This window comes from Talpa europaea (assembly GCF_964194135.1).
Source record: "Talpa europaea genome assembly, chromosome: 15".
In the NCBI taxonomy this organism is placed as follows: Eukaryota; Metazoa; Chordata; class Mammalia; order Eulipotyphla; family Talpidae; genus Talpa; species Talpa europaea.
The window spans coordinates 76,585,054-76,599,695 of record NC_140083.1 but is presented as its reverse complement, the minus strand read 5'-3'; the positions used below and the strand labels follow the sequence as shown (position 1 = coordinate 76,599,695).

Sequence of the window (14,642 nt, the reverse complement as noted above, 5' to 3'; positions counted from 1 at the left end):
TGGGGGTCACTCTTTTTGAGCTTGGAGGAGGTAGCTTTCCCCCAGAGTCACACAAAAGCAGAGAAAGCCACCGCCTCCTCCCTCCCTACATGGAAGCTGGTTACTCATCTCTGCACCCGAACAGCCGCTAAAAATAGCCCCCCTGCCTGGACCAGCCCCTCCTGCACCCCAACCCCATGGAAACCAGCAGAGTGGCAGGGAGAGACCTTGAGTTCCATTCCCATCACCTCTTTATCAGAGAAACTGAAGTCCGGGGCAGGAAGTCTGGGGCAGAACCCCGGTGGGTAAGGCACCCTGACAAGCAGGAGAGTGAAGGGTTAAAACTGGCAAGAAGGCTCAAGAAATGGGGGCGGAGGTGGGGGGCCCTGTCAGTTAAGAATAATAAGTCCTGCACTTCCCATCCGCTGGGGGGAAAGCGCTGTGGGAAGGGGCGCCCAGTCCTGGGGGGGGGGGGCTTGCACATGGGGGAGGTAGCAACGCGGAGCCATCCCGCTCCGTGTCACATGCGCACGCACACACACACAGGCACACACGTGTGCCCGGGTATATATAGTCCCCAGTTACTGGGTCCGCCGCTCTGCAGTGGGCGCCGGCTCCCAGGGCTGGGAGGGGGCTTTAGGGGAGGGTGGGAGGGTGGGGGGCCGGGGTGGGGTGGGGCAGGATGCTGGATGGCCAGCTCTTCTCCGAGGGGCCCGACAGCCCCCGGGAGTTCCAGGATGAGGACTCTGGCAGCTGCCTCTGGGTGCAGAAGTCCAAGCTGCTGGTGATCGAAGTGAAGACCATCTCCTGTCATTACAGCCGCCGCGCCCCTCCTCGACAGCCCATGGACTTCCAGCCCGGCCACTGGGCCCGCGCGACCCAGAGCCGCACGTGAGTGAGCGGGTCAGGGGAGGAGGGGGGGCGGGGAGTGGGGTCCGGACCTCCCCGCAGGCGTCAGCCAACGCCGCCGGTCCCCCTTCTCTTTCCCAGGCCCTCCCCCCCAGTCCTCACACCGAGAGGCCCAGACTCAACGCGCCCGTTTTTGGGGGACAGGCGTGGGTTGAAGAGGGGCAGGAGGGCAGGCGCTGTAGAGTGTGCGTGGAAGGGGGTGCGGAGCCCCGCTCCGACTTCAGCCCGAACACACGCACGTGCACACACGCCCGTGCACTCACACACCCCCCGCCACACGCAGTCCTCGGGGGTCCCCGGGCTCCCAGCCGCCCGCACCTCCGCTCCCTTCCCTCGCCAGCTGCTCACCTGGGTTCCTGCTCGTTGTCCCAGGTGTGGGCCGCCCCCGGGATCCCCCGAGCCGCCGCCCCGCCGGTCCTGGGCCTCCAGGGTGCTGCAGGAGGCGACCAACTGGCGGGTGGGGCCTCCGGCCGAGGCCCGAGTCCGGGAGCAGGAGAAAAGGAAGGCGGCGTCTCAGGAGCGGGAGGCCAAAGAGACGGAGAGAAAAAGGCGCAAGGCTGCTGGGGCCCGAAGGAGCCCCCCGGGTTGGGCCGGCCCGGAGCCCCGGAGCGCCCCTCGGGCGGCGCCCGCCGCGGGACTCCCCGCTCTCGCCCGGCCGCCGCGCCTCGGGCTGGTGGGGCGCCCCGCGCGTCCGGGCGCGCAGCCGCAGGGCGACCCGGGGGCGGCGTGGGCGGGGCCCTGGGCAGGTCGGCGCGCAGGGCCCCCCAGCTACGAGGCTCACCTGCTGCTGAGAGGCGCCGCCGGGATGGCCCCGCGACGCCGCTGGGACCGGCCGCCGCCCTACGTGGCTCCTCCTTCCTACGAGGGCCCGCACCGGACTTTGGGGGCCAAGCGAGGCCCCGAGCCCCGCCAGGCGCCCCCCTCGCCGGCCCCGGCGCTGGCTCCGGCCAGGACAGAGGGAGGGGGCGCGAAGAAGAGGCTGGACCCTCGAATCTACCGGGACGTCCTCGGGGCTTGGGGTCTTCGCCCCGGCCGGGGTCTCCTGGGGGGATCCTCAGGCTGCGGGACGGTGAGGGCGAAGCTTGACCGCGGCCAGGCGGCGGCGGAGGAAAGCCCGGGGCCGGCTGCGGCGGGCGGGAGCGGCGGCAGCGACGGGCCCCCCCAGGCCACGGCTGCGGGGCGCCCGGCCTCGGAGACGGCGCCTGCGGGGCTCGCGGCGGCGGCTCCCGGCCTCCCGCGCCCGGCCCCGAGGTCCAGGCCCCCCGCCAAGAGCTCGGGGGACGGGAAAGAAGGTAGAGAACAGAACTGGCCCCCCAAATGCTGGATTCCCTCCATTAAAAAGCAGCCACCCCAACATAGCCAGACCCTTCCCAGACCCTGGGCTCCCGGGGGGACGGGCTGGAGAGAGGCGCTGGGGGCCGGGCCGGAGACCGCGGGGAGCTGGACGGCGGCCCGCCGCGCGCACACGCTGCCCCGCAGCTCCCGCGGCCCCGCGGGCGCCGGCGGCGTCTTCGTCATCGACGCCACGCGCGCGGCGGTCCGGGCCCGGTACGTGGCGGCCCCGCGAGCCCGGCAGGGGCAGCTCGCGCCCGGGGCGCCGCGCGGGGAGGGGGAGGCCCCGGGCCCGCCCCAGCCCCGCGCGCAGGAGGGCGAGCGCGCGCCGGGGTCCTCCCCGCGCCAGAAGCCGCCGCCGCGCGGCCGCGCGCCTCCCCAGCCCGGCGGGGGCCGCGAAGTCGAAGCCGAGGGCGGGAAGCCGGGGGACCCCTCCGGGGCGGAGCGCGCCGCGGGTGTGCCGGGGCTCCGGGCCGGCGAGGCGAAGCTGCAGAAAGGCCCCGCGCGGCCGGGGAGCCCCGCGCGCTCGGCCGAGGGCCCGGCGGCTCCGGGAGGCTCGGGCGAGGCCGCGGGCTGCGGGGCGGGGGCCGCAGCGCCGAGGCGCGCGGGGCGGGGCCGGCCGCCGGCCCCGGGGCCCTACGCGGGCGCCCTGCGCGAGGCCGTGTCCCGCATCCGCCGCCACACGGCCCCGGACTCGGACTCGGACGAGGCTGCGGAGCGCAGCGCCCACAGCGGCTCCTCGGATGGCAGCGACACGGAGGCCTCGGGCGCCTCCTGGCGGACACGGCGGCCCCCGCCCGGGCCTGGGGACGCCCCGCGGCCCGCGCCGGCCGGGAAGACCGCGGAGCGGGGCGAGGACACCCGCGAGATCCTGGGGGTCATCGGCCAGACCGACGAGGCCCTTTCGAGGGCGAGGGACATTGAGGGGACCCCGCAGCGAAGCAGAGAGTGGCAGTGACAGCCCTTTCTTGTATTTATGCCCCTGACCTGGCCACCGCCGGGCCTGCGGGGCCCCTTCCTTCCTTCTAGACTCCCCGTGGCCCCTCCATACCTGTGCCCGTCCACGCAGCAGGAGCCGCCCGAGCGCAAGGAAGGGAGAGGTGAGGGTGAGCAGCAGCCGCTATGCCGGCTCCATCCAGACCACACCTGCAGGGTCGTCAGCAGGAGCCAGGCACTAGGTGAGCAGGTGAGCGGAGCGGCCGGGGCCGGGGCGGGTGGCAGAGTCTGGGCAGGGAAACCTCAGAGCAGGAGAGGGACAGCGATGGAGGAACTTAGGGCTAGAGTGAGCAGGTGCCAGGCTCTGGGCAGAAGAGGAAGAGGTCCAGACAGATCAGCGGGCGCCTCCTGACTGTGCTGCCACAAGTCTGGGGTTCCAGGCCCAGCTCTGACGCTGACTTGCTGGGTGGCCTTGGCAAGTCACTGCCTCTCTCCAGGCATCCTCGCGAGGAAAACGAGGGGGTTGCAAGGTGCATTCTTGACCTTTGGGGTGTCGTGGGGGAGGCCTCTAGCTCTTCCTCCCCTCCACAAGCCAAGAGAGTTCGGAGTCCCTGGACAGAGCCTGAGCGCCCCTGGGGGGCTCCTTGTCACCCTCCTTCTCAACCGAGACAAGGTTTAGAGTTTGCAGAAGTGAGCGGGAGGGTCAGGGCCCCTACCCCGGTCTCTCCGGCTTAGGTGAAGCCGAGGCAGGGCAGGGCGGCGGCCTCGTCACTGTCCCCGGCCGCGCGTCCCGGCTGCAGAGGGAAGGCAACCAATGAACCAGCTCGGGACCTTTTGAGGCCTCGCCCCTGCCCCCGCCCCAGTGTCCTCTAGTGAGCCTCTGGATCGTCCCCACGATCTCCCACCTAGGCGGTATCCCGCGCCCGAAAAACTCCTGGGAATTTTTTATATTTCTCCCTCTTCCAGAAACCTGCCGGGGAAGGAAGAGGGAGGTCGATACCCCAAAATGTGTAGGTGCGGGGGTGTGATACTCTCTGTAGCCACTACGGGGCGCGCGCAGGTCGCGGTTCCCCCGGAGTTTCCACCACCGCCCCCCGCCCCCCCCAGCTCTACCAGTCAATCCTCGGATCCCCAGTTGCAGCGAGCGGGCTCCCCGCCTTGTGGCGGCAACTTAGGGGAGCAGGGACCGCCAGGCCTCGGGGGCGCGCCCGGCCCCTCCTCCGACGCGCCCACCCCGAGCGGCTGGGGCCCCAGACCCCGACGTGTGTCTCCCTCCGGTCTTGGCCACGTCTCTGCCTCTGCTCTGCACAGCCACGGGGGCTTGGCCAAGTCACTTCACCTCCCTGAGCCTCAGTTTCCTCATCTGTCAAATGGGGGTTTAGAAACACCTACCTCGCAGGGTTGTTGTGAGGATTTCACGCGGTCATGTATGTACAGCGCCCAGCGCGCAGCAAGCGCTCAATAAACCTCTGCTCCCGGGCGTCCAGGCCGCGGTCTTCCTGTCCCCCACCCGGGCCCCGCGTCCCTCGGGGCTCCCCGCTCCTTCCGCGCGGCGGGGGCCTGGGGAGGACTCCAGGCGCACCCTGTCGCCCCCCGTCGGGATTCTCCTTTGCCCCCCACTCACCCCACCCCGCCGCACCCAGGCTGGCTCTTCCCACTGCCCGGTGCACCCCCCACGCCCCCATTCCGGGCAGGGACTGAGTCACCTGGGTAAATTTAGCCACCGGCTCTGGCAGCGCGGGGGCTTCGCCCAGACTCCGTCGCTCCGCAGGGCCTCACCCCCACCCCCACCCCCACCCCACCCCACCCCACCCCCACGGAGTCCCGCCGACTCCTGCGCCCTCCGACTGGCTGCGGAGCCCCAGTCCCTGCTCGCAAACCACTTACGGTTTTGGTCTCCAATTATCTCGACGTCACTCTCCACCCACCCGCAGGCGGCTTTCGGTTCAGCGGGGGGGGGGGGGGGGGGTTCGGTAGTGTAGAGTCAAACAAGGGAGTTCGCGTGGATTTTATGGCACGCCGAAAGCCTCGGTGGAGGAGGTGGCAGCTGAAAGAGAATTTGGGGAAAGGGATTCCAAGTGGCGGGCACAGCAAAGATGGGGCCACCGAGTGGGGAACCAAGGTCTGCTTAGGACATTATCAAATGGTCTGGCTTGACTGCTCTTGGGAATCTGAAACTGAGAGGAAACCACTGGTCAGGGTCACCCAGTAAGATCCATCCAGAACCTGCCTGGAGCCCAGACTCTTGCTGGAGGAAGTAAAGAAAGTGGGGGCTCACTTTGGGTAGAGATCAGAGGTGCCTGAAGTCTGTACCCCTCCACCTACAATTCTAATTACCATCCATTCTAACAATTGAGCATTTACTGAGCACCTGAGAGGTATCAGACTCTAGTCTGGGCTCCAGGAAAGACATGAGTAGGGGTGAAGATGAAAACACACCAAGATGATAGCACTAAAAAAATTTAAGGGGCCTCCCTGGTGGCACAAGGGGTTAAGACGCAGCCTATGAAGCTCACCTCTGCAGCACAAGTAGTTGGATCCCTGGCCAGGGAGCTGCCCACATACTGCGCAGCAGACCCCTCCTGACTAGCCCGCTGCTCCCCTCAGCAGTGTATTTCAGTCAGTCTGCCTGTTCTGTTCCCCGCTCTGTCTCTGGTGAATCCTCTCATCCCCCAAAACTCTGGCCTGTACCCCAGTTCTTGTATGTATAAATAAATAAATCTTTAAAAAGATTTTTAAAATGTAAGTGGTAGTATTGAGCAGTGACTGTTAAGTAGCATAGAGTCAAACAAGGGAGTTTGCATGGATTTTATGACATCCAGAAACTCTCCGTGGAAGAGGTGGCAGCTGAGAAAGAATTTGGGGAAAGAGACTCCAAGTATTGGAAACAGCAAAAACAGAGGCACAGGTGTGGGAACCAGGTCTGTTAGCACCTTATCCAATGGCGGACTGGAGCGCACAGGCAGGGGTGCTGTTGGAAGACAAAGGCGGGAGTGAAAACTGAGGCCAGGTTGAGGTGAGCCTGGGCCAGCTGAGAAAGTGTGTGCCTTAGCCCTCTGGGTTGGAGAAGAGGCTAGGCTTTGAGCTATGGGGAAGATAGAGGAAGGCCAGGGCGACACTGAGAACATCTGCCTGGATTTTACTACACACAAGGGGCTCCAGAGCTCCGGGGCTGGTGCAAGAGGAGCTGCGTGCAATCATAAGGTGACCGGAGGTGGCTCTTTGACTGAACACCGCTACTATGTTTTTTAAAGATTTATTTTATTTATTTATGCATACAAGAGCTGGGGTATTGGCCAGAGGTGGGGGGGGAGGCAGAGGGGATTCACAAGAGACAGAGTGGGGAGGATCAAACCTGTGCTACAAGTGGCTGCTGATAGCTTCATAGTGCTGAGACTTTACCCCTTGGGCCACCAGGGAGGCCCTACTATTGTTTTGTTTATTTATTTGTTTGTTTGTTTGTTTATACAAACACTGGGTACAGTCAGAAGCGCGGGAGGGTGAGAGAATTCACCAGAGCCAGAGCGGGGAGCAGAGCAGGCAGAAGGACCGAAGTACACTGCTGAGGGGAGCAGCGGGCGGCAGGAGAGGTCTGCGCGCCATGTGGGACCCTCCTCCAGTGGCCGGGGAGCAGCCGGGGATCGAACCGGCGCTGCAGAGGCTGCGGGCAGCTTCACAACCCAGCGCTCAACCAGTGCGCCACCGGGAAGGCCTGGGAGGCCCTACTATTACATTAGATTATGGACTATGGGGTCTGGCAGCCTGGGTTAAAATCTTGCCACAACCTCATACTCACCTTGGGCAAGTTATTCACCGCTCTGTGCCTTGGCGTACAAACATGGGCATTAATGGTGCTTTTTTCATGGGCTTGTTGGGAGGATTAAATGCTTCAGCGTGTAAGGCACTGAGAACATTGCCTGGTATATAATTAGTGACATATAGGTTTACAAGCTTTGATTATCTCTCCCTAGGACTATTTCTTTAGTGTTGGGGTCTGGGAATAGGAGAACGGCAAAGCGAGTAGAGGGAGGGAAAGGGAAGGACTAGGCAGAAGCAGCCAGGCTGAGCAGTGGGGGGGAGCCCTGGATGAAAGAAAACAGCCCCCTGACTGGGTATTGGGGAGCACTTGGGTGTTTAGGGTGTCAGTGCAGCAGCCCTCCTTCCCAAGACTTCCTCCATGTTTGCCTAAGGGTGGAGTCAGCACCAACTGCTAATGATCTGAGGAAAAAGGGGAAGAGCAACTGCAGGCCTGGGGCCCGGCTCCTGGGGAGCCATATCTCAGACTGGCCCCGCAGGACCTTGTGGGTGGGAGGCTGGAGGCTCCCTGCTGCGAAAATGACTTCTAAGTCTGGCCGTGTCTGCCAGCCAGGCAGCCTCAAGGCAGAGGCCACAACCCTCCCCCACCTTGGGACAGCCTCAGAGGTCGGGGTAGGGACACCAGATGCGGGGAGGTGATCAGGGCAGGGCAGCGGCCTTCAGACCAGCACAAGGCCCGGCTACTCTCTCAATACCCAGGTTCTTCCCACCTGCCTTTCTTCTGGCCCTCCCAGGCCCGGTGAGGATGGCTCTAGGGAAGCTAGGCATCTGCTTCCCTTTTAGAGCCCTAAGACTCGTCTAGATCAGCCACAGTCATTCGTGAAACGAAGAGCCAGGCCATCATTCTGAGTCTTGAGGCATTCCGCATCAGGAGAGTGACTGCACACGTGTGTAGAGCACAGCACCAGGAGCGTGGCTGAAGGGGAGCCTATGGGGACTGTGCAAAGTGCGCCTATGAGAAAGAGAGTTGGCATTTACTCAGTTATCCATTTGTTCACCTATTAAACATGCGTGCCAGGCCCTAGCCACGCCAGACGCAGACATGGGAGCTGTTTTCAGGGAGCTCACAATCTAGGGTGTTATGAGATAAGGAAGGGGGTGTGGAGGAGAAACCAAGAGTGGCTATAGTGCAGGCAGCACAGCGTAATATATGTTAGTGGAGTTTTTCCTGTGGGGCCCAGGGGAGCATGAAGGAAGGGGCAGCTCCTAGACTCTGTCTTTTGGGGAGTGGGAATAAACCCAGACCCCTGGGGAACCTGTTGCTGAGGGTGCATATGCTAGTGAAGGAAGCTGGAAGCTGTTCCCGCCTCTGCATGTTTTGACATAGAGTGGGCTCCCTGTTTTTTTTTTTTAATTGTTTTTTTTTTTATTTATCCAAGCACTGGGTACAGTCAGAAGCGCAGGAGGGTGAGACAGTTCATCAGAGCCAGAGCGGGGAGCAGAGCAGGCAGAAGGACCGAAGTACACTGCTGAGGGGAGCAGCGGGCGGCAGGAGAGGTCTGCGCGCCATGTGGGACCCTCCTCCGGTGGCCGGGGAGCAGCCGGGGATCGAACCGGCGCTGCAGAGGCTGCGGGCAGCTTTGCAACCCAGCGCTCAACAGCTGTGCCACAGGGGAGGCCCTGGGCTCCCTGTTTTAAAAAAAAATCCCTGGTATTGGGCCTCCGTGGTGGCGCAAGGGGTTAAGCACAGAATTATGAAGCAATCCACAGCTTCTGCAGCAGGAGTTTGATCCCAGAAGGCATCCCTGGTATTATACAGCCTTCTGTGATTCCTTCCTTTTTTTTTTTTTAAACATTTGTTTATTTATGCATGCAAGAACTGGGGTACAGACCAGAAGCGTGGGAGAGGAAGGGTGAGAGGATTCACCAGAGACAGAGTGGGGAGCAAAACAGGCAGATCCACTGAAATACACTGCTGAGGGGAGCAGTGGGCGAGCCAGGAGAGGTCTGCTGCACATGTGGGTAGCTCCCTGGCTGGAGATTGAACTCGGCTGCAGTGGTTGCAGATAGAGCTTCATAGTGCTGAGACTTAACCCCTTGCACCACCAGGGAAGCCTGTGAATCCTTTTAGAGAAGAGATTATCCATCTGTCCATTATAGAGTCTTCATCCGTCCATCCATCCATCCTTTTGTTCACCCATCCATCTATCCATGCGTCCTTCCATCCATCTACGCATATATCTCAGCCGTTACTTATCCATCCAGCCACCAACTCATCTGTCATCCATCTGTCCGTGTCTCCATCTCTCCATCATGCGCTTATTCATGCATCCGCCCACCTTCACTTAACGAGGACATATGATGTGTCTAGGTCAGTTCTTCAAGGGATGCCAACATGAGCAAAACACAGAGCCCATGTCTTCAGGAAGCTGGAAGCCTGGCACCGTGATGGGTAACATCAGATGACCACCCATAGGGGGTCCAGGACGTGCTGTCTGCGCACCCTGCCGAGAAGAGGCTTCAGGAGCTCAAAAGGGGCAATTCTAGTTTATGAAGAAAAATTGAAGAGCCTTCATGGAGGAAGGAACATTTGAGATGGTTTTCAGCAGTGGGCTCTAGAGAGGTGCCTTCCAGACTGTGGCAGCGGTGGCGAGGTGGGAAAGCTCACAGCTTTCAGGGGGAACAGAGGCTCTAGAAAATGCAGAGGTGCAAGCAGACGGGGTCCTGGGAAGACGTGTGGGAGGCAATCATGAAGGTCTCTGGAAAGCAGGCCACACGCCTTCTGGGCTTTAGTGGAAGGAACTAAGGGAGGGGTGAGGGACAGAGGGTTTTGCTTCCTTAACATCTATCAAACTTTTTCCTACTCCTTGGTTAGAATCTCTGTTAGTCCTTACCTGGGGGAGCACGTGTTACTCAAGGGTCGTGCCTTCGATTTAGCTCCGTATCCCCTACGAGCTTGCCCTGCAGCAGGATCTCAACGAATACTCCCAGAAGGAAGAAATGATAAAACGGTGCCACAGAAATGGGCAATTCTGCGTCAGCTATATAAGAGGAGGGGTGGCTTCTGCCCGATGTGACGCCCCCACCCGCTTTGACCTTGTTTTCTTTGCTGGGGTGTCTCCAGGCGCTCTCCCAAGAGACACCACAAGGTGGCGCTGTCCCTACCCGCTCTGAGTTTGCAAAGGTCCTTAACGTTTGCAGCGGGTGCAGTGCCTGCTCATCAAAGAACAGTGCGTGGATGGTCTAGACATTTCCTTCCCACAACTCCCGAGAGAATGAAGAGCCCAAGGACAGCTATGTAACAGAAGAACAAACAGACCAACCCCAGTGCAAGAACAGGCCTCACAGTCATCCATTCATTGGATGGTATCTACACACATGGCTGCCAGTGGCAGGTTCTTGGAAAAACAAGTGACTAAGGCACAGTGCCTGTGCTCAAGGAACTCACCACTGAGTCGTTGTCCAGCTCTACCTCTCCTATGTTTCTTTCTCTTTTACACACACACACACTCATGCACACATACACACACACGCGCACACGCGTGTTTCCCAAAGCCAGTCCCCTTGATCTGGGAAGCTATCTCCAAAAGAAATGTCACTTAGGCACTGCTCCCCATTCTAAACCAAGTTTCAACCCAAGATTGCCGCCACCTGAGCGTGCCCCTGAATGATGCGACTGTAGATGTTGCTCCCTGGAACAGCTCCTCTTGCCCTCCCCATGAACCCCCTGATGACAGACCCTTCCCTATTTTCTCTCACAGCCCCCCCCCATCATACCCACAGCCACTCTGCCAGCCCTGGGATCTTCAGGGGCTCCCCGGAGTAGGCCTGCTATGGGGTAGGGCCACCCGCTATCCTAGAACTCTGGAGACCTCAGGAACATGAAGGTGGATTCGCAGAATGGCGTGGTGAGCCCCTGGTACCACCTGCCTACAGAGGAGAAGCTGGAGAGTCCAGAAAACCGAAGACCTGTGAAGCCTTCCTCTCCGTGGGCTGAGGGGTCTGCCAGCTGGACCTGTCTCTGGACGGGCCACCTTTTTCCTCACCTACTTTGGGCAACCTGGCCTCTCCTAGCTGCAGCTGCATTGCGGCAGTGGTGAGAGACACTGGTTGAAGGTGAAGCATGGTGGGACATTGTCCACTTTCCCAGCATGCTCCAGGGCCCAACTTAGCCCTCGGTAGGTTTGGGAGAGGAGAGGAGGGAGGGTTAGTGCTGAGAGTGGGAGCCAGGCCCAACGAGGTCCCCGGGAGTGAATGCCGCATTGTTGGCCAGGCCAGAGTCACAGATAATTACCTCAATTAGTGACAATGGGAGAGTAATAAATACAGGCTTAGTGTCTCCTACCCCACCAGGGCTCCGAAGATTAATCCAGCCTGACGGGCGGGCCCTGAAAGGCATGATGGACAATTCATTAAACTCCCCAAATGCCGCACAACCTGGGCGTGAAGGCTGAGTTAGCCCCCTGGGGGCTGTGTCTTTGTCCCAATTGTGTGTCTCCGACACAGCAGAGCCGGGAAGCCCCCAAAGAGTGGGGAGGTGAGTGGGGCTCCCCCAGCCGGGCCAGGCGGCTGGGGGATTAGACCTCAGTCAGGCCCTGGTTGCCCTGGCACGCCAGCGCGGCCTGGCTGGAATGTCCGTGGGGGGAAGCTGGCCGAGCGGAGGGGCGGGGCCGACAAGGTGGGGTAAAGGGGGCACACAAAAACAGGGGCAGGAGGAGTTAATTAGACGCCAGCCGAGGAGGGTGAGGGGCCACAATGGGGCTGAGGGGCAGCCAGGGACAGCCCCTTCACTTCCGAGGATTAATAGGGAGGAGGGAGAAGAGACGGAGGGGATCAGCACTAGGGGAGAAGAGCTGGAAGCTTCCCAGGGTGGCACCGCCTCCTCCTGCCCAGCTTGGCACCTACTTGGCAAAGGGACGAGAGACAGGAGGCTGTGCCAGCCAAGCAGATGCGCCCCAGCATCCCACGCAGTGGAGCGGCCCTTTCTCCCTCACATGGGCCCTACCTCGGAGGGTGACTGGGGTAGAGAAAGGCCCTTCTCCATTATCAGGGAGGTAGTGGAGTCAGGAATGTTCAGGGCCCTGTTCTCAAGCCCTACCCCGACCTCCTCGGAGGGAAACCAGGAGTCTGAGGCTCACCCCCCCCCCCATAAGGCCGCCAGATTAAAGCCAAGCGTCTGTGGTGGGGGCTGCAGCCGCCTGAGTGCGGGAGCCGGTGGGCAGGTGGGCAGGTGGGCAGGTGCACCGCTTGAGCTCTCAGGTGCTGCACAGGGGCCTGGCCTGGCGCTCAGCAGGGCCTCGCAGACGCCTGCGGAAGGAGCGGAGGAACCTCAGTTTTGCTGAGAAGGAGTGATGTCGGGAAGAGAGCTAGTGTGGGGCTGCCCCCCCCCCCCCAGCCAGCGTCCTGGCCTTGGCTCTTTCCTGCTGAGCTGCAGCCCAGGCGCGGGGAGGCTGGGGACCCCACCTGTGGGCAGATGAGCAAATGTCCAGAAAAAACAGAGTGACATGGTTCCTTCCCTTTGAAAAGGGGAAAAAAAAGCAGTAGACTCTGGAAGCCCCACTTCCTCCTGGGCCTCAGGGAACAGGGCAGCCCTGGCTCCTCCCTGGGTGCCACCCCGCCCTATCCCCTCCCAGGGGATGACAAGAGAGAGAGCTGGCCACAGTGCCTCGGGCATATTTATAACCTGGGCTCGCTCACCAGCGTCTGCTTTTAGCCCAGACGGGGGAGGGGGCAGGGGGGTGGTCTGTCTCATGCCGGGCGCCCCGGCTGGGTGTGGAAAGAGTGAGTAAGGGTGAGTGGTGGGCAGCTCTGTATGGATATTCCTGCTCACACCACAGCCAAACAGCTTATTTTCTCCTCATTTTGTTATTTTTCTCGATCTGGCCTGGAGAGGAGGGCTGAGCCAGCCTGGGGGTGGGGTGGGGGAGACACCTAGACCCTGGGGTATTTGCAGCCCCACTGACGGGGTTTTTCCAGGGTGCTGTGGGCAGGGTGCGTGTGCTACCAGCTCACTGACCCCCCGGGGCTGCTCGGGCCTGCCGGCTCAGTGCTGTCAGCTTTTCCACTCCCCCTCCCGGGGATATTTTAGGACGAGCGTGTCCCTCACTTGCTGAAGTCAACCCTGTGCCTGGGGTCCCTGCCATCCCCCACAGCGTGAGGCCACTCGGGACCTGGAGGTCTCGCTCTAGGCACAAGAGCTTTGCTCCCCAGGATTTGCCCGCCCGAACCCCTTGTGCGGAGGACGCAGATGATCACTAGAACAAAATAACTCGTTCCTATGTAACGCTCTGCAGACCCTGCAGCGCCTCTGGTGTATGCCCCACTGAGGGCAGCCACGCTCTGCTACTCCCTACACCCCTTCAAAGCCCCAGCCCCTGGGGGTGAAGGGCCCCATTACAGGACCTGATAGGAGAATCTGTCTCAAACCCCATGCAGGGGTGTTGCTCCTCACTGCACCTCGCTGACTCCCCACTGCACGGGCAATAGCACGGACAGCTTCATCCGGGCCCCAGCTAAACTCACCAGGTGGGCACGGCTAGTATAGGACCCTATTCCCAGCACCTGGCTCAGGAGGGTGTCAGCACGTGTCCCAGTGACCCACACTCTCATATACATGCTCTCAGTGAACCTCACCTCCTTCCTGCAGGAGAAGGCCATGGATCACCGTGCCTGTTTAACACAAGGCAACCGAGGCTGAGAAGGACAGAGGTTTGTGGAGTCTATTTAGGCCACAGTAGGGTTCGTTGCTCCTTCGTGTCAGCCCAGACCAGCAGGCCTACCCGAAGCATCACCCCTTGCCCGTAGTTTCCAGAACTGAGTGCAGGTGCCCACTATGGTGCCTGGAGTTGGAGGTTAGGTGAGCCGGTGCGCTGCGGGGCCAGCTGCCAGCCCTTCCAATCCTGGCCCTGCTGCTCCTCCCGCCTCAGCGTTGTCCAGCAGAGGCCACTGCCCTCCCTCCTGCCTCTGGCAACCCATTAACCTCTGTCTTTAGGAGCTGAGGGATCTAATAACTCACTGGATCATAGACTGGGCATTCTTTCTGGAGGGGGTCTCTGCTAGGAACCCAAGACTGTCAGGTGCCTCCCACCCAGCATCTATTCCTCTCCTCAGCAACCCATCAGAGCCACGCTGGCTGGGGCACAAAGACAAAGGGGGGAGAGGACGTCCCTTCAGGGTTGAGCTGCTCTGGGCTCACTTCCTTACCCCCACTCGTATCCCAAAGGCCAGTGGGGGGTCAAAGTTCACAGGTCCGGGAGAGGTGGGAGGCAGTAAACGAGCTAAGAGCCTCAGGGTGAGAGGAAAATTCTCTAGCAGTTGCCCTTAGGGTGAGGGGTGGGGTGCTTCCTAGCTCCCTCTACCCTCAGGTCCTGCCCCTGGGGGGAGGGCTAGGCTTAGGGGCAGCATTAGCTCTCAGGAAGGGGCCAGTGTCTGTCTGGAGATAGGGTTAAGGTTCGGCTTAGCGCTAGACCTCAGGCCAGGGAGAGGATTAGAGTTAGAGACAGGTTTAGGGCTGTGGGCAGGATTAGTGTCCCGCTGGCCCAGGCCAACGCACCTGCAGAGGTACCAGTGTTGTGAGCCTCAGACCCGCACCCTCTCTCCACAGCTGGCTAGCTGGGGCTTTGGCTGCGGAGCACACTTAGGTTCCTCTAGGCTCTGCTGGGGTGCGCCTCGCCTGCGTGGGGATTCTAGCCCTCCTGCTCCTCTCATGCCCCATCATCATCTCTGAGTTT

The 14,642-nt window shown here is 61.3% G+C and overlaps 1 protein-coding gene across 1 annotated transcript; it reads left to right on the top strand.

Annotated features, from left to right (window-relative positions):
• Positions 1–661: 661 nt before the first annotated feature.
• On the top strand, positions 662–3,178 carry DDN (dendrin; the record flags this gene model as incomplete). Its single annotated transcript, XM_084254848.1, has 2 exons — positions 662–870; positions 1,261–3,178. The coding sequence occupies 2 exons, from the start codon at positions 662–664 to the stop codon at positions 3,176–3,178; spliced, it is 2,127 nt and encodes a 708-aa protein (XP_084110974.1).
• Between the last annotated feature and the right edge of the window lie 11,464 nt (positions 3,179–14,642).